Here is a 20,365-nt window from a genome sequence, read left to right as displayed (position 1 = left end):
GAATCGAACCCGGGCTCTCTCGGTCGTGAGCCGAGTGTGCTAACCACTGCACCACGAAGCCCCTGAATGGACACCAAGTATTAGTTGGGGGTTGTGTCTTGTCTCCTGTGAGTGGGTGGGTGTGATATGAGGTTACAGCTAAACTCATAGATCCTACACTATGCATGTCCAATCTTTTTCAAGGAGGGTACTGGCTGCAACTGCAAGTCAAGCATATGATTAGACCATGGTGAATGAAAAACACACACACACACACACACACACACACACACACACACACACACACACCACTCCAAAGTTCAGTGGTTAAAAGCTCTGCGTTGCCAGGCTTCGCGGTCTGACAAGCAGAGGTTTGAACCCCACTCAGGCTGGGATTTTTCTGCTGAGGAGTGATTACTGTCCTCCCTTGAGAATGGGGGATGGGATGTGTGTGTGTGGAAGTCCTGGCAGTATCTAGAGATCAACTATAATGAGCTTACTCTTGTCAGGGGGGTATTTGCTAGTGACTGCAGATCCAACTAGTGATCAGGCCATGGTGAATTACACACACGCGCACACAAACACACACACACACACACACACACACACACAAACACAAAAGTAGGAAATTTTTATAAATCTTTAGAACTAGGTCTAACAAATATGGTTGCCAGGAGTAAAAGGACTTGTTAAATGTTTTGAATATACAGGTGTAAGGTAGCAATAAGGGAAAGGAATGCAGTATGGATCATATGGAGAAAGAAAGGTAGCAATGGAAGAATCCAAAGAACTAGAAATAAATCTGTAAGAATTTACAGAAAAGAAGGAAGAAATTCTGAGAAATATAATAATTGACATGTGTAAGGAGAAACCTAAACTGTTTTCTAGGTTTCTCAATGATAAATTGATGGAAAAGAAAGGACTGAACAAGCTGAAAAAAGCAGGAAAGTCTATGAACACTAGCTGAAATAATGAACAAAAGTTTTCGATCATTTTTCACTAACTCGTACAGTGTCATATGCATAAAGTTTATGTCTTTTTGTGCTGGTCAATGGGGCATCATGTGCAGAAATTTTATGCATTATTTTGTGTGCAACTTCCTGCTACTGAGTGGGTTGTAGGTAACTATGAGGTGTCCTATCCCACCCTAAGATGACTCAGCAAGGGTTTTAAGCCTGTCAGTGTATCTCTGGCCCCATGTAGCAGTGCAGAGAGGTCCCTGAGGAGGATGCTATTAGGGGGAGACGATCAGGCTGTAAGGAAGGGTTTGGGAATGTGGAGGGGGGGGGGGGGGGGGGAGAGAGGTATTTAGGTTTGTGGGAAAGCAGTATTTTCACATTGCCACATCTACTGAAAGTGTAATGAAGTATGGAGGTAAAGAAATAATAATAATTAAGAAGAGAGTACCAAGTGTAATATGCCTAAAATAGAAAGCTAAACAAAGACATTTAAATGGGAAACATTGGAAAGGGAGGGCATAACTTATGGAGGAAATATAGCAAACTTAAGAGGGAAAGTAGTGGTGATCATAACTAACACTGGAATTTTGGGAAAGTTTATTGGAATTGAAAATATAGCAGAAATAATAGCTATTGAGTTAGTGTATATCGAAGGAAAGAAACCAAATATTGTAACTGTATACATGACCATCATCATGAGAGTTTGAAAGGCTACTACATCGGTGACATTTCCTGATATAGAAGTCAAATGAAAATATTTGGTTGCAAGAGAAAATGAAGAATCTTGAGGCAAAAAGTTGATTGAATGTGTAATGGAGAGACAGGAAGTGAGCATTATGGACTAGAGAGCAGACAAAGGTTGAAGACATTCTAATAACTATTAAGAATAGGAAAAGAATTGGGCAGGTCATGACCGTCATGTCATGTGCAGAACTTTAAACAGATGGACAGGCAAAGTAACAGACTGGCAACATGGAAATTATAGGTTCCAGCAGGATGAAGACCAGTTGGAAAGATGAAACCTGAGGATTTGCCAGACCAGGAAGAATTACAAAAACATCAGAGTGGTGGAAAACAATGGGAAAAGTCTTTGTCCTGTGGACTACAGGTGGCTGAAGATGATGATGTAATTGAGAACATGCTGGTTCAGTGGAATAAAGGCACAACAAATATTAGAGGGGATGATGAAATGTCTAAATCATACTTAATCTTTACAAAGGATCCTGAGGACATACAAGTTGAGATATCTATGAGACCCTAGGGAAATGTAATCATAAATAAATGAAATGGAGGGTCTGCAGATAGGGGATGGAAAAGGATAAGCATAAAAAAACTAATACAACTATGCAAAAGCTATCTTCAATTCCCCATGTGAATACTTTGAAAATATTGATTGATGTGAAATGATGGCATACCATAAACCCTAATGATATTTCATTAAGGAAACACACCTAATGAGCCTCGAGCTGCACCCTTAGACAGCAATTCTCCTACTTCCTGTGACACCAACACCTTCTTCACAGACAGTTTCCGTGGTGATAAGTCATCTACGTCGTCGTCCTCTTCCGCTGCATGATCAACGTCCTCCCCGTTCTCTTCCTCCCCCATGACAACTAAGCCATATTCCTGGATAAATAAATTACTTATAGTTCTACAATCATATTCATCACTAATGGAAATTCTTGGCAATAATCCTTAATTATATGCCTGAATTTTCTCTCAAAGGATACTCACTCTTACTAGCTATTATGAATATGCCAAAGTTGATGATACTGTTTCAATATGTGTATGTCTTCAATACCATAACACATTTCCTAATGGAGATGGTCTAATGCTTGTTGCTTAACAAAGGAGTTGCAATCAATATTTCACTTAGATATCAGTCAACATAAGGCTCATACAATATACAGCGGTACCTCGTGATTCAAACTTAATTGGTTCATTTGGGCTGTTCGAATTGAGAATGTTCGAATTAGGAAGCAATTTATCCCATTAAGTTAATGTAGAAAAAATTAATCCGTTCCAGGCCCCAAAATCATCATATTTTTTTTTTACATTTTTATGGGTTGATTTTGTGCCCAGTGGCCAGATCACTCAAATATTGTCAACCAGATATATATCGTCAACTAAATATTGCCAACACATGTAAATGCATTTTGTGGGGTACCGTGGAGAAAGGACGTATGGTTGGCGAGCTCCCCACTGATCAGCTGATCGGCGCTGTTTCCAACGGGGCCTAGAGTAGTGTTTACAAAGGGCCTGGGTGATGTTCACTGTGGTACTCGTCTCCTATAATTGACCTGGTTGTAAGATGAGTGGGAGGGAAGATGATTTGGGGTGGAATACACCGAAGAGAAGAGGAATTGCATCACGAAGGAAGGAAAAACGGACGGACATGGAGAGTGCTGATGATGACAGCTGGTAGTTTCTCTGGTTTTGTATTATTTCCTTTTTCATTTACATACTGTAATAAGCTATCTACCACCACTTTCACTATCACTTTCCACTTTCTTGGGAGCCATAATGAGGGTTAATTTCAATAAATATGCAAAAAATAACAACAACAACAAAGAGTGGCGTTCAAAGCAAGGGAGCACAAGGGTGACCAACAAGAGTGGCTTCCAGCGTTGCCAAGCCCACGTTTTTCCCGTGCAATTGGGCTATTTTTCAAGGGAGTGTGTGGGAAAAAATGGCAGTCGCGGGTTGGCGTTTTTTGAGGCTGGAGTCTGCGGTATCACATTCACCAACCTGGCTACACTGGTGGCTTCGTCTACAGCCATTTGTTTGTGTATGAATTGTGACCCACATTCGAATTGGAGGACAAAATTTGTTTGATAAATGTGTTCGAATTGGGAATTGTTCGAATTGAAAGGCATTTGAATCACGAGGTACCACTGTAATATGAAGTATTTTGTAAGGACATACCTGTATTAACTGATCTCGTTCTTGTAACATACTTCTCAAGATTTTGACTTCTTCCTGTAACTTCATCGATACTTTTTTCAGTTGTTCATACTCAGTACATTTCTTTCTATGTTCTTTCTGCAAAAAAGAGGAAAACAATAATGGAAATCATAACTATACCAAGACACATCCTAAATTAATATATGAATACACACTTTTCCCAGCTTAAATATGAAAAATATGTCGAAGCCATTGTCATTGATGTCTTATACAATAAAAGTCTAATAATCCAAAAATCCCAATAGTCCAAATTTCTAGAGGCTGAAAAAAAAAAAAAAAAAAAAAAAAGGACTTGAAATGTGGCAAGTAGCACCAAGCAGTGGGGACAAAACACAGGAGATATAAATTTTGTCTAAGTGTTGGCAGTTAAATGTTCACTTGATTCTCGGGATGTATTGCCAAAAAAATGGCTCCCACACCTTCTACAAGTTCTAGTCCTGAGCTGACACTCAAGGATGACAAGTGAGAGTAATAAAGAATGTGGCATGTGATGTAGGCTAAAGGAAAGTTTTCGTTTAGTCGGCGCAGCAACATCTGTGGTCATATGCCGGAGAGAGACAGAAGGGGAAGGAATTATAGGAGAAGGGAACAGACCCCAGGAGACGGGACACAACCCCCGATTAATACCTCGTACCCATTCACTGCTGGGTAGACAGGGGCGTAGGGTATCGGAAAAGCCACCCAAATTTTCCCACTCCGCCCGATAGGCTAAAGGAATTTTTTTACACAACACAGTAATTAGGTGAAAATATTGTACATGAGTAAAAAGTGGAAATACATTACTCAGGCAGCCTTGACTTGACTCCATGATTGTTGGAGGGATTTGCCTACCTCACGGCACCTAAGTGTTGCTTGGCGCTTTTGTGAATCTGCTTTACTTTTCTGTGCCTTTATTACTTCTGGATATACTTTCAATACATGGTTTTATCTTCCTGAAACTGCTGTTCAACACTTTTACGCATTACTAATGAGTAATAACACATATCGTCTTTTTTATCTGATTGTGTGATTATAATTTATGTCTTCAAGGGTCCTTCCCAATAATCCAAACAATTCATTGCCACCCTTTGGATTATTGGACTTTTATTGAATGTGTAATTTTACCCTTTGAGATGTATCACACAAACAGTCTTCTGCATGCATGAGATACTATTGAATATGATGCAAAATAAACGTGGTCAAGTATCAGCAAAACTAGTGCAATTGAGAGAGAGAGAGAGAGAGAGAGAGAGAGAGAGAGAGAGAATTAATTCATTGGGTGCTAATTGCATAATATTTCTTTCACAGAGATACCAGATGAACTTACCGTTAGTTGTGTGTGCACTTCTTCTAGTTCTGTGTACTTATCTTTCATTAATTCTACTTCAAATGTTAGGGTCGCCTTTTCATTATCAAGTTGTGCATTTGTGATCATGGCCTTTCGGAACTTCTCATCCAGCTCCTTCAACTCAGTCTGGGATGGGAATCAAAGACATGAAAGGTTTAGAAGCAAGAACCCAATTGCATCCTTACTATACTAAATTTACGAATTCCCAACACTTAAAAGGCTAACCTGCTTGAAACAAAAATTAAAAGTACCAAAGAGATATACTGTACTTTCAGTATATTAAAGTTAATTTAACACACCTTTGTATTAGACGAGCCCATCTTTTCAGTTATTAAGAAAGGCAATATTTTTCATTCACATTTGCAATTATTTTGTATAGATTCTTTATGGTCACTTTTATATATCAGCCTCACCAATCCCCCCCCCTTTCTTTTAAATTCTGAAGTACAACTTTGAAGCTACAATGTACAATATATATTACTTGAACCATCCTCTTGTACAACTAATTAGTGTATCTGACACATTGTTTTGGGCTTCCTTTGAGTTTCTCAGAGGTGGCCCACCATATAAGAGAGCAGGAAGCAGGGCCCCAAGTGGGGCATGGGAGTGTTTTCATTATGAGTATTGAACTGACACTGGCCACAGAGGGAGCTCTGAATCGTTGATGGCAATGATCCCTAAGATTCTATTGTATGCAAGTGCGGGTACCCAGGTCTACCACTCATCTTCAGGTGACAAATAAAAATAAATATAGATTAAGAAACTGTCACAGATCAACACAATGATTCACACACCACACCACAAGCTCATTCATACACATACCTCACACCACTCCCATGCTGCCACACAAACCCCTACACCAATTTTGTTGCTAAATTCACCCTTACATCCCCCACACTCCTACAAACACCACTACACCATCTTATTCATTGCTACACCCACCACCACATCACCACTACTCTGCTGGCCAGGTAGCAGCATGGTGATGCGTGTAGTGTCTGGTGGAGGTGCAGTAGTGTTATTCCCTGTGTGAGTTTTTGAATCTTTGTTAACTTGACATCTGATGATGAGTGAGAGATCAGTGAACAAATGAGAGAAAGGGGGGTCCCTTAAAAGGGGACATAAAACTGACATTCTTTTCCCTCACCCTCATCTCCCTGACATTAGCTGGAAGTGATGCCTCATCTGTGGTGGAGTCTTCTGAAGACCTGCGGGAGTACTGGCCACTGCAGTTCATTCCAGTTGACCTCCCTGCCGCCCTCCCCAATCCTGCACGGGGCACAGGCTCTGAAACAGTGCCACTGATGAACAAGTTTATCATAAAAAAAGAAACTTAATAATATAATCACCTGATGGCACTGACCTACACTTCTGTTAGAGTATAAAGAAAATAATTTAGTGAGAACTCAGTGCAAATGAAGTGGAAAATAATCATCAAATTTTAATGACATGAATTTCTTATGAAAACTTTGAGATAATTAATGTAATACTTATCACCATGACTTTGTCCATATTATATGATGTGATATGCAAGATTATCCTCTACCCATAACACTGCTGAGGCAGTGGTAAGGACTGTGGTAAGGATGGACTTCTTGATTTATATCGTCTCTAATACTACACAATTGCTAGACGGCAAAGCACACAAATATCTTGGATTTATGCTGGCAAGAAATTAAATGCTTTATGCTGTTAAAAACAAAAATTCATATGAGCAAAGTACAAACCATATAATATGCAGCAACTTAAGAGAAATAGTTTGCTGTACTGAAAGCTAAAAATATATTTAAAAGGTGATGATATTTATATATTATTTTATGCTTTGGGAGAGTGTTTTAGAATCAAGAATGTGGAAAATAACATCTGAAATTGTAAATGCGAAAATGTTGTGATCATGATTATGCGATGAATAAAATCAATTCCAAAATCAAGTTGTTTCCGCCGTGGTGAGCACAATCTTATCTTTTAAGAGTTGTGAGTCACAACTGACTGGTCACTGAAGTAGTAGTTTTAATCTATGTTTCCCAGTTTCATACAATTCTCAGACAATTTCTATTATGGAAAGCTAGTGCTTAATATTTTGGCTCAGCTTTTGTTTGATTGCTGTAAGTAATACTTGATCGTGTGTTTCAAAGTTTACTCTCCAGGTTAAACGCTCTTCATTTCACGATATTGTTCTTTAGTATACATATGTAAGCTCTAAAGCCATATTTTTGAATGGATTGTTACTTCTGCCTTTCATTGTCATCAGCTAATATAGACATACTAAAAATAGTTACAGATTTCTTCCTTTTAAGTTTCTTTTCTATCACTTCTTTCTAAATTTCACCATCATACCCTTGCAACATCCTTGAAAGCAGTTGATAAATTGCAATTAACATACAATTTTTATGACTGTCAATTATCATTATAAATGCTACAGCAATGTCTGCAATCACACTGGCAATCCTTTTTGCTAAATACCACTTGAGTCTCAACCACTTGGACTACAATGGCATGTGACTTCCCATCACTGCATTACTCACCACCACAACTTGGTTTAAATAATAATTACCGAGCAAAAATGTGATCTGCTTCAAACACATGCTTCTTAAAATGGCAAAATATCAGGGGGCAAAACCAAATTACAGAACAAATGAATGAAGGAAATAAATAATGTATATATACCGTATTTCCCAGTGCCAAAGACAATTTTTGTTCCTATGGTAAGTCTTGAGACTACCCTGTGCCTTCAGGGCTTTGTGTTATACAGCTAAAGTGCAAAATTCTCCTTTATAAGGAAAATTAGATGATGTGTTTTGATATTAGATACTAATCCTTGCCCTATGTTGATTCACTTCTATCATTAAATAACATATATTTAATTGTTATGATATGATAAAAGACATATTATTATAACATACATTCCTCATCAAAGGTATACCATGCCTAGCTTCAGATGCCACATAGTACTATGGTGAAAAAAGTGATAATCTTGTGGGTGAAAGATTTGAGACAGCAGTATGCGGAAGATACATGTCGCCACTGCATCCTTCAGCTGTCAGCAGCCACCTCAAGGCCACGTGCAGGTCACCTCTGAGCTGTCATATTCAGTGATCTGCCATGGCTTGCTGCATGACTGCCTAATTTTTTTCATTTTTGTGCACTAATTAGTGACAATTGTGGCATTACATTGTTATTGTAGCCCCTACCAAGAAACTATTCAGAGAAACCGTTGTTCAGATCATTGCCTTCAGTAGAGGGACCTTACAACTAAGGAAATAACTGAGCTAGTGGGTGTGGTGAAGTTGATGGTGAGGAAGTACTGTGCACTTTTCAGAGAGAAAAACAACGGTGAGACACCATTACAGAAACCTCATTCAGGTCATCTCAAGGAGAATTAATCAAGGTCTGTGAATGAAGGGTACTGTATATTAAAGTTTTATAATGCTCATGGACCCTGAAAAAGTCTTCCTGGGACGACCAGACTGTGGTTTCTGTGTTGGTATCTTGCCACTGTTTTCCTCTCTGAAACACTGTCAACCTCATCACAGTCAACAACTAACTTATTTACTTAGTTTGATGGCCTGTCTCCTTTAAATCAATGATCTGAGTAATGGTTTATCTGCCAGTTCCTTGGCAAGTGCCATAATAACAATGTAATACTACAAACACCACAAATAAATGCAAAAAACAAGGCAAAGTCACAGAGCAAGACATGGCAGATGACTGCTCACTATGAAAACCTGGAGGCAACTGGCACCTAGCTCTGAGATGACTGCTGACAGCTAACAGATGCATTGATGTCATATAGCCATCGCAAACTTGTTTAAAAACTTTCGACAACAAGCCTATCATTCTTTTTCTGCCATAAATATGCAGCATGCTGCATACTTTTGACAAGGACTGAGGTAAACAGGGAGTCCTTGAGTCACAACGGGGGTTGGTTCCATAAGGCAGATTGTATGTTAAATTGGTCATATGAAAAAATTTACATTAAAAATCAAAGTACAGGTTGAGAATTCTTTATCTGAAATTCCAAACTCCGAAAACCTCCAAAATCATGAATGTTTCTCGCACAAACCACCTCCTCCTCCAGTCTATTCCATAGCTCAGTGCTTCTGTTTGGGAAGCTAAACTTTTTCACATCTCTCCTACACGTGGTTGCCCTCAACTTCTTTCCATGTCCTCTCATTTCTCTCTCGTTCCACACACACAGGTCCTCTCTGTCCAAATGCTCCACTCCACTCGCGACCCTGTACACCGCTATCAGGTCTCCTCTTTCTCTTCTTCTCTCTAGGGTTGTGAGCCCCATGCTACTGAGTTTCTCCTCATAAGTCTGATCTCTAAGTTCCAGTACCATTTTAGTTGCCACTCTGCACTCTTTTCAGCTTCCTTATGTTCTTCTTTTCGTGAGGAGACCAGACCACTGCTGCATACTCCAACCTTGTAACCTTGTAACTATTATTTTCTTCATCATCTCCTCATCTAAGTACACAAATCCTGTCCTTAAGTTCCTCAGCAAATTCAGAGTTTGTCCCGTTATCCTGTTGATGAGTTTGTCTGGTGACATGTTCTCTGAGACAGTCACTCCCAAATCTTTTTCCTCCACTCCTCTGCATATTATCTCACTTCCCATTTTATAATCATATTCACATCTTCTACCACTCCTACCAAACTCTATTTTTTTACATTTCCCAAGGTTGAACTCCATCTGCCATGTACCACTCCACTCCCATATTCTATCCAGGTACCTTTACAGTGCCTCACAGTCCTTCACATTATTTACTCGTCTCAATAGCTTTGCATCATCTGCAAACAAACTCGCATAGCTGGACACTCTGTCCACCATATCATTTTTATAAACCGCAAACATTATTGGTGCCAACACTGAACTTTGCGGGACTCCACTCATCACAGGGTACCAGTTGGAAACCCTGTCCCTGATTATCGTCCTCATTTCTCTGTTAGTTAGGAAGTCCTCCAGCCACTTAAGCAGTCCATCACCCATTCCACCCCTATTTTTAATTTTCCAAATTCGTCTTCTGTGCGGTACTTTGTCGAATACCTTTTTCAAATCCAGGTACACTCCATCCGCCCAGCCTTCTCTCTCTTGTGTTAAATCTGTCACCCTTGAGTAATAACACAACAAGTTGGTGATGCAAGATCTCCCTCTCCTGAATCCAAACTGGCAATCCAAGATAATTTTCTCACTTTCTAAGAAATCCAACCACCTGTTATTAACCAGCCTCTCGCATATCTTCGCAACCACACTAGTGAGTGATACTGGTCTGTAATTTAATGGGTCCTCTCTCCTTCCTCCTTTATAAATTGGTACTATGTTTGCTCTCTTCTAATCTTGTGGTACCCTTCCTTCACTCAGGGGGGCGCTCATTAAGGAGTGCAGTTTCTCTGCAAGTTGCTCACTACATTCTTTCAAGATCCACCCTGATACTCCATCCGGCCCCGTCGTCTTTCTTACATCCAGCTTGTTCAAGCTTTCCTTGACCTCCTGCATCATTAACTGTATCTCCTACATAACTCTTCCTCTTTCCTGGCCTGGGGGTTGTACAAATTTGTCTCCTTTTGTGAAAACTCTATGGAAGCTGTTATTCATCACCTCTGCCATCTCTGCTGGGTCCTCATATGTAGCTCCATCCATTTTCAGTTTATCGATTGTTTCTCTATTCTTTAATTTGCTGTTCACATGTCTATAGAATAGTTTGGGTTGGTCTTTGCACTTGTTGATTATCTCTTTTTCATATTTCCGTTTCTCTTCTCTTCTAATCTTTGTATATTATGTATGTGTGGGTGTGTGCATGTGCATGTGTTTGTGTTTGTTTGTGTTTGTGTTTGTGTGTGTGTGTTTGTGTGTGTGTGTAGTGATTTCTAAAGTTTTCACTTTAAATTATTCTTTTACTGAAGAAACAGTAAATATATTGACATGAATAGTACGAACTGGAGGTGCTGAAAAATGAGTTACGATGGAAAAATAAGCCTCAACCAGCACTGTTTTCATCGATCAAAATCTTTTCTCAAAATTGTCTTCAAAATGAGGGCGTGACCATAATGTTGCACTGGATGCCGGGAAATGCGGTAAGTAGAGTAAATCAAATCAAACACGACTGACACTATAAAAATGGAGGGTTCAAATATGGTGGCACAAGTTAACAAAGGTGAGGGGTAGGCTGCGTGGCTGCCGGTATGGGAGTTAGGTAACAAACAGCTTAGTCAACACACCACCCTAATGCCTTTTCACCATACCTTCCTCAGCCTCATATTCATCATCTTCGCAGTCATCATCATCTGTGGTGAAGGCATAATCTTTAGGTAAGCTACAGAGGCATAATGAATGATGATGAATTTCTCCATGGAAACGGCTTTGCTGCAGCTAAGAATCAGTTATATTTTGTGGGTCTGAGGCTTTACTACTGGATTAAGCTTTATGTGCAACTCACATTCAAAGAAGAGAATAAGGAAATGACACACAGAATTACCTCCCTTCTATGTAAGATGCAGCTAAAGTTTGACTTGAAGCATAAGTATTGAGTATTGAGAGGGACTTCTACTAAAGTGGATCAAATGTCTATTCTTAAGAGCAATGGCTAATATCAAATCAATAGTTCTTGGCATCCCAAGACACTACTTGATGTCTTGATCAAGCAACTAAAAAGGAAGAGCTCTAACTAACCTGTGTGGGATGGTGAGGCAAACTGTTTCTCCTCTTCATTGTCCTGTTCATGTTGCTGCTTTTCCAACTCACGCAGCCTCAACTCCCTGGCCTCCGCCCGCGCTGCACGACGCTGGGCTAACCGCGCCTCAGCCTGCCAAGAGAGACTACTGTTAATGGCATGGTAAAGAATTCAAAACAGATTAGAAAATGAACATATGAAGATTCTAAGAATAAAAAGTGTTACTTATCACAAATAACTCATCATCATCATCAGTTTTCAATTATTGTTTGGATCTGGAGCCTAACAATGTCAAGGCCACATGTTTTAGTGTGGAAGGAACCCCATTTGTTTCAATGAATTGTGGAAAGTGGCTAATGTTAAACTCCATCACTATTTTTTTCTACAACAAGGTCACAATCTTCAAACAGGACTGTACACCTGCCCTTCCCTGGAAAAAATGCAGTGCCAGCCAGAACACAAGTTATGCTAATACTAAGGGTGACTCACTGAGAACACCAAACTGATTTTAAACTTTCATGATGTAAAGCCATAACAGGAGGCAAAAGACAAGCAGCTCAAAGCTGACCGAAAAAGACTTGAATGAGATCTAAGGTCATACTTGCACTCTTGAACCACACTTGTAGTGACAATCAGAATGGCTCTTTGTATCACAGCCTCATGTCTCACTGCAAATACATGGCACAATACCCTTGAACAAAAACTGCAATATACCAGCAGTACTGATCATATATATATATATATATATATATATATATATATATATATATATATATATATATATATATATATATATATATATATATATATATATATATATATATATATATATATATATATATATATATATATATATATATATATATATATATATATATATATATATATATATATATATATATATATATATATATATATATATATATATATATATATATATATATATATATATATCTATATATATATATAAAATATAATATATATATATATATATATATATATATATATATATATATTATATATTATATATTATATTATATTATATTATATTATATTATATTATATTATATTATATTATATTATATTATATATATATATATATATATATATATATATATATATATATATAGATAGATAGATAGATAGATAGATAGATAGATAGATAGATAGAGATAGATAGAGATAGAGAGATAGAGAGAGAGAGAGAGAGGGGGGGGGGGGGTCATCTGAGTAATAATAATTAGGCAACTCACTTCTTCATGGGATAAACAAACTGCCTGCTGCAGAAACATGTCTCCCACCGGGTCAGGACTCAACATGCCCTCATCACTGTGCTTGCCATCACCACCTAAACCTGGTGACTTGTGTCTTGAGAGCCTGCCTGGGACAGGGCCACTAGGTCCTGGTGAAGATGCTGTGCCCTTAAAATCTAGCATAGGGCTTTTGAATGTATCCAATTTGGGTTTCTTTTTTTCTTCAACCTTTGGAGACATTTCTGTGGACTCTATTCTCATGTTTTCCTCTTTCACTGTTGCTAACCCATTCACCGTTTTGAAGGAACTGGACTCGTTACTCTTAGTGCATGGCTCAGAGGGTTTATCAGGCACAGAGTTTTCTAATAACACTTTTTTCACTTCAGGGGCCTCCTCTGACTCTGTTGTTGCAACTGTCATCTCACTAGGAGGAGTTAATTCTTCCTCCTTATTTTCCTTTTGTGATTCTTGAGGCACTGAGGACTCAGCTGCTGCCTGCTCTCTCTCCTTCTCTGTGACTGTGTTGGGCTTAGGAGACACAGGCAAGCTGTAGTACCCACTGTCCTTGGCCTGGTCCAGCCCTCCCTCTGATGCTGCTTGTGCTGCTGGGTCTGTGACAACACTTTCTTCTGCTATATTATTCTCTGAGCTTATTTTATCTTGCACTGCTGTATGACCTGTTGATTCACTGAATTGTGATTTAGGATTATCAGTATTATCAATGGACTCCTTATCTAGTTGATCACTTGTGTTCTTACTCTCCTCTGCTGGGACCACTTCAACACTTTCTTCCTTTTCTGGTGCTGCAGTTTTTGGATCTTCTTGTGCTGCAATTTCAGTATTTTCTGGATGAGGCAAGTTTGGCAAACTCTTCTCTGTTTCTGTTATCGTTTCTAGTTGTTGTAGCTGAGAAGTGGAGTCAGCCCCAGACATTTCAGTGACCACTTCATTGTTGCCTTCTAAAATAGTGTCATTTAAGGCAGTGGAACCACTTTCTTCTTCTGATAACCTATCTAGCTCTTCATTAAGCAAGTCATCCAGTTCTTCATTAAAAATATCACTAGATGAAGCTGATACATTAGAAATTTTACGCGTCAACTTGTTTGCTTGACCTGAGTCAACCACAACTCCTTCACCTGAACTATGATTTTCATTTGTTGCTTCAATAATTGAGTTTATGTCATATAGTGAGTTCTCTCTGCTATGAGCATCTTGATAGACTGAGGATGTGGTACTGGCGTGTCTGGAAACCTGTGCTTCGTATCTGTCTTTCATCTCTTCATTTTCAGCTTCTGCAACTCTTTCACTACCACTTGATGCCTCAAAGTCTTCATTTTGTAGTAAATTAGTTGGATTTATCTTTGGTTCTTTTTCCTCTGCACTCTCCTCATCCCAGTCCTCCTGTGCTGAGTCAAAGTCATCATCACTCTCAGGAGTGTTGGTGTAGAAGGTTTCGACTAGACTATCCTCATGTGCCACTGACAGACCCATTTCCTCTCCCACCTCAGCCTCTGCCACAGTATGCTCCTCTATTCTCACTGTTAAGTGATCATCTCCCACATCCACGGCACTAACTAGTGGAACACTTACAGAGTTATCAGTATCAACATCATGAAAGTTTTCTAATATTTTTTCATCTGTTGCTTCTGCTTCTTTTTTGAGGTCTTCTGTGGAATCGGATATTGGGTCAAAGTCCAACACTACTGCTTCTTCTTCCTGCCAGTGTTGCAATTCCTCAGAGACACTGAGTCTACTTGCCAATTTTGCACTCAGCGAGTCATCATTTTCACTTTTTCTAGAGCTTCGTAAGACAACACACTCATCTCCATTCTCTTCTGAACCTTTTCCAAGATCACCTCCAGCCTGATGGACTTGCCTCTTTTCTTGATTTTCCATGGACGACTCAAGTGTTTTCAGTGTTGTTTCTTCACAGGAACTATTAAGATTACTAACTGACCCAGCTACATTATTTTCTGCTTTCAATTCCTTTGCATTTTCACTAATGCAGTCATCACTTTGTGGGGAACCATTTTCTTGCTTCTCTCTAGCCAGCAAGCAGTCTTCATGGGATGTGTCTGATATAGTTTCTGTATTAGAGTCATCGACTGCTAAAGCATTATCAATAAAAAGTTCCCTGGGCCCTTCCCTAACAGCACCAGCTGCATCGATGTAGAGTTCTGAGGGGCATTCTCGGACGACCCCACTGGCATCTATAAAGAATTCCTTCTCCAGTTCCTGCACTGAAGGGTAATTCTCCTTCCCTTGGGGCGTTGGCGCTTTCCTCTTGGTGGACTTTCTCTTCTTTTCTGCTTTGGACACAACACTGGAGGAAGGACTTGATAAGATTTCCTTTGAGACCTTGTTTGACTTGCTCCGCTTCTTCTTTGTCTCCTCAAGCATCTCTTCCTCCTTCCCCTTCCCCTTCTTTTTGAACATAGGAAGAAACTTGCTCATTTTGATGGATTTCAATTATTTTTTTACCTGTTTTTACCTTCCACTCAGCAGTGAGCTTAAAATTTCACAGAAGCTTATATGTTTTAATCTTGTTTATCTATTTTGATCAGTTTCTGCAGCTTAAGTCAGTCATGCAATGATTCACACACTGAAGACTTTTACATGACACTCTTCCATTTCACTCTTCAGCCCTCATATGTCTAGTGAACAGTTACAGTACTGTGGGTAATTCAGTAGAAGTGCAGACAGGATAGGCAGCAGTGCAGGGGTAATTGGGGGTCTCCGACTATCTTGGAGATCGGGGTATCTCAAAGATCATACTGTAAGTGCACTGCAGATAAGGTAACACTTGCGAGTCCAACCTTTCTGACAATTTTCAACACTCCTTGTTACACTTTGTCACTTTCTGGCAGTATACGAGCACTAAATATTCACATGTTATTGATTCAGTGTCTCATATCCCTGTAATGAAACACTTGACTATTAATTGCGTCATTGGTGACACACTTCCAGTTCCAATAAGATAATAGTGTTGGTGGTAAACTTTGCACCACAACTGCTGTAATAGGTCACCGTGAACCACACATGGCAGTAAAAATTGTATAACAAAATAAAATACATAAAAAGGTAAATAATAAATAAAAACAAAACACATAAATAACTAGGTATTGGATGCTGAGAATAATTTGTTATTCACTGATGTGTGTGTGTGTGTGTGTGTGTGTGTGTGTATTTACCTAGTTGTGAAATACAGGAAAAGAGCCGTACTATTATATATATTATAGGCTTGTGCTGTCCCGTCTCCATAACGTTTATTATCCAGTTTGTTGGTGATAACAGCAGTGGTCCCCAATCTTAAGTTAGAGGTCACTATCTGAGCCTCGTTATAGAGCTTGTGGGGTGCCTCCGAAACATGATGATGATCATCATCATCATTTCATTTAACGTCTATTTTCACTCTTCCTGAGCGGTTGGACGCTTTATGGCTCTCCTCCATTCCACTCTGTCTTCTGCCTGATGTTCATCCAATCCCATCAATGCCAAGTCTTCCTGTATACACCTTCTCCACGTTTTCCTAGGTCTACCAACTGGTCTCCTTCCTCTAATCTTTCCACAGCTCCCAGCACTGTATCCTCACCTGCTCTCTTTACATGTCCAAACCATCGGAGTCTTTCCCTTCTGAGCACTGTTTCCAGGTCCTCTACTCCACATCTGTTAGCTACATCTGCACTGGACACCCTGTCTTGCCACCTGATCCCCGCCATATACCTCAGCGTTCTGCGATCACTTGCTCTCAATACCTCCATCAATTTTCTACTTAGAGCCCATATTTCTGCTCCATACAACATCACTGATCTAGTACACCCCTGCTCTGCTCTTTAGAGGGATGCTACGATTCACAAGTAAACTAGCCACCTCCCTCCACTTTAACCACGCTGCCGCCACTCTCGCTCTTACTGTCCTCTCCACTCCCGCCTCACAGTCCAGAACATCTCCCAAACAACAGAAATGTTCTACCTCATCCAGCTTTCCTCCATTCACCTCTAGTTCATCCTTCTCAGTTTCTTGTCCTTAATGTCTCCTTACACAAGCTGGGCATATAAATTTCTGCATTTCTCTTACATTTCTGAGGCCTGAGCATCTAAGGTGTCACCACTGCCTGCAACATGTGCACAAAACTGAATTTAGACCTACTCCCTTCCTACAGCATCCACTTGGATATTTTCCTGATTTAATCTTTTCTCTTGCTTTTTCCAGTCAACATGTACTTTGATTTTTCAGTATTAATTTTCAAACCTCAGAAACATGATACATTTGTACTTTCCCAGACTGTGTGTGTGTGTGTGTGTGTGTGTGTGTGTGTGTGTGTGTGTGTGTGTGTGTGTGTGTGTGTGTGTGTGTGTGTGTGTGTAATTTTTTTTTCCTGGAACCGCCGCCTTACAGTTAGGTAAGTAATTACGGACATTTCCATCACTTAAATGCGGAACGTGGATGGGCGTGGTATTCGCTCTCCCATACCGAAACGATACTGCATTATGTGTAACTAACGAGCATGGAACAGTTAAACTCTCTCTCTCTCTCTCTCCTTTCCAAAATAGGACAAATATGTGCATGACTTAAACACACATGCAAATGGTTAGCAAGGGGCCCTTTGATTCCCGTTTCACACACACACACACACACACACACACACACACACACACACACAGTAGCGTCATTGTGTGTGTGTGTGTGTGTGTCACCCTCTTCCCACTATCCCCATGCCGCCAGCCATCCTCCTCCTTCCCCTTCCCCGCCCATTCATCTTTCCAAAAACGACACCTTTCCCCGATTCCCAACACCGCCCCGCCCCGCCCCCTCTTGTTCCTCTTCGTCCCTAAAGCTCATCTCATTAGTCACAATTATAGGCCCCGCCCCTTCACCCTTGTTTCCGTTGATATCTTCCACTAAATTGTATCTTTTTAGTTTCCTGGTGCTACTTCCACATGTATCCTTAGTTGTATAATCACACTCTGTACTGCCTGGGGGTTGGGATGGCATGCTCCTCCCTTCTCCTTTGTTGTTTACTTGCAACAATAAACTATCAATCAATCAATCATCAATCTTCCATTTCCGTCTTTCCTTTCATTTCTTGTTTTACTTTACTTCTTCCCTGTCCTTTCATGTCTTCCCTCTATGCACTTGACACCACTAACTCGTTCCCATTTAACTCCGCTCCGTCCCATCCAGCTCCCCAGATTTCAGATTTCAGATTTTTATTGAGAAAAGAGGGGGGATATATACAGAGGAGGGGAGGGGTACATACATGTGACTTTGCCTAACCTAAGCTAATCAAATCAAATGCATGAGGAAGGTAAAAGAGCGGGGTGACGTAAACAGAGCGAAGGTAGGAGAAAGAGGGGCGCAGGGCGGACGGCTTGCTGGTTTTTGTAGTACGTTTGAAGTTCCCTTGAGGAGGCCCCGGGGTGGGTGGGGGCGTTGCCAGCACTACATTACCGCTAATCAGGTTGGAACTTACTAAAAACTTGATAAAGAACCATGTAAAGAAAAACGTAACAACACACTTCCCGTATAAAGGTGTGTGTGTGTGTGTGTGTGTGTGTGTGTGTGTGTGTGTGTGTGTGTGTGTGTGTGCGCATGGTTGTTCTAGAAGTAGTAGTAGCAACAACAGTAGTAGTAGTTAATAATAATAGTGATGTTGATTAGAAATTCCCCCTCAAGCGGTCAGACGACGGGATTAAAAAGCGTTTAGCGGCCTTTAGCCTTTAGTTTGTCTCTTTTTGTTGGAAATAATGAAAAAAAAAATGCAAACACTTCAGGCGCAGCACACCGTTTCATGAAGCTCACCACTATTACTACCAGTATTGTCTGTTCCATTTGTTACATATAACGTTACTGTCATATTCACTTTCGAGGACTGCCTCTACTGTCAATTTTTAAGCACCAGGCATGCATTAATGACATCAAAAGTTACTATTTTGATTGTCGCGCGATTAATGTTGTCTTTACTATTAAGCCACCAACTCAATCTGCAATCACTAATATGACTACATAAATTGCATTCTTACACCAATATTCATAGTCTCTACGATGGAATATAATTACAATATTTTTTTAACTTTATATAGAACTACTATATAACGACTATTCTCGTCTCTGCTGCTTATATTCCACCAAGTATTAACACACCCACCCCCGCCACTCTTAGTGTCATATACAAAACCACTATCACTACAGGATATTTTATGGATGGGTGGTTAGCTTAAGAGACGCGTTCAGCCTCAGTGACCATCCCTCCTCCCCCCTCTCTTTCCTTCCCTGAAGTGTCCTCCAAGAGGTCGAGACACTCTGGGATGGAAGGAATGAGATGTTTGCGTCCTTGATCTCTCCGCGGTGGAATAATCTCCGCCGGAAGGGAATGAGGGACATGCATGAAGGAGTCTGTGTGGTATGGAGAGTGATAAAGGTGAGATGTAATGGTGACTGTGTAGTGCAATTCACCACGGCCTGATCACGAGCTGGACTCATTATCACCAGCAAGTACCGTCCCAATTTGAGCACGGCTCATTAAAGTCGATCTCTGGATACTGCTGGTACTTCCACACACCTCATTCCCCTTGCTCAATCTTCGCCTGGCAGGGTGTGAAGCCTGGCAGCGCAGAGCTATTGGTGTGTGTGTGTGTGTGTGTGTGTGTGTGTGTGTGTGAGAGAGAGAGAGAGAGAGAGAGAGAGAGAGAGAGAGAGAGAGAGAGAGAGAGAGAGAGAGAGAGAGAGAGAGAGAGAGAGAGAGAGAGAGAGAGAGTAAAGTACAACCCAAAGAGGATGTATGCATAAAGTGTATGCGCAATAAAGATAATAAGGAACAGTGTGGAATTAAACATGAAGGGAATGTAAGCGTAGGAAGGTGGCGGGATAAAACAGGATCAGTGTGTGTGTGTGTGTGTGTGTGGACAACCCTTGACAGTGGTGGTGGTGGTGACGTCACTGCCTTATGCTGCAGGCAGTGCAGGGGTGTGCGTGCGTGATATCACAATATAACATTTGTGGTGGTGGTGGTTGTGGTGGTGGTGGGCGCCCCCTCTTCCTACAACCTCTCAATCAGCAATTCAAGGTCGTCACGTCTATCGGAAATCATTTAATTCCTTCGTTCGAGCTGCAGCGTGTTACTACACCATTTCTTCGTGCGTGGTGCGTGCAAGGATTAATGATACTACACTATGATCACTGCTGCTGCTGCCACTACTGCTATACTACTAC

The 20,365-nt window shown here is 40.3% G+C and overlaps 1 protein-coding gene across 6 annotated transcripts in view; it reads right to left on the bottom strand.

The window, feature by feature from the left end:
* The window catches only part of LOC126985136 (TATA element modulatory factor-like), an 80,342-nt gene that overhangs the window by 8,402 nt on the left and 51,575 nt on the right, over positions 1–20,365 (bottom strand). For 4 of the 6 annotated variants that reach the window (XR_007738332.1, XM_050839685.1, XM_050839687.1 and 1 more), the window contains exons 2-8: positions 13,154–16,069; positions 11,900–12,032; positions 11,473–11,514; positions 6,377–6,516; positions 5,209–5,355; positions 3,864–3,980; positions 2,390–2,564 (exon numbers count right to left, since the gene is read on the bottom strand). Coding sequence is in view for 5 of the 6 variants with exons in the window: in XM_050839685.1 (XP_050695642.1) it covers positions 2,390–2,564; positions 3,864–3,980; positions 5,209–5,355; positions 6,377–6,516; positions 11,473–11,514; positions 11,900–12,032; positions 13,154–15,607 (3,208 nt within the window). In the remaining variant the exon portion in view is untranslated. The remainder of the gene's footprint in view (positions 1–2,389; positions 2,565–3,863; positions 3,981–5,208; positions 5,356–6,376; positions 6,517–11,472; positions 11,515–11,899; positions 12,033–13,153; positions 16,070–20,365) is intronic. The other 2 variants (XM_050839689.1, XM_050839688.1) reach the window with 2 other exon arrangements.

Source organism: Eriocheir sinensis, chromosome 58 (assembly GCF_024679095.1).
Source record: "Eriocheir sinensis breed Jianghai 21 chromosome 58, ASM2467909v1, whole genome shotgun sequence".
NCBI lineage: Eukaryota > Metazoa > Arthropoda > Malacostraca > Decapoda > Varunidae > Eriocheir > Eriocheir sinensis.
This window is presented reverse-complemented; position numbering and strand designations above follow the sequence as displayed.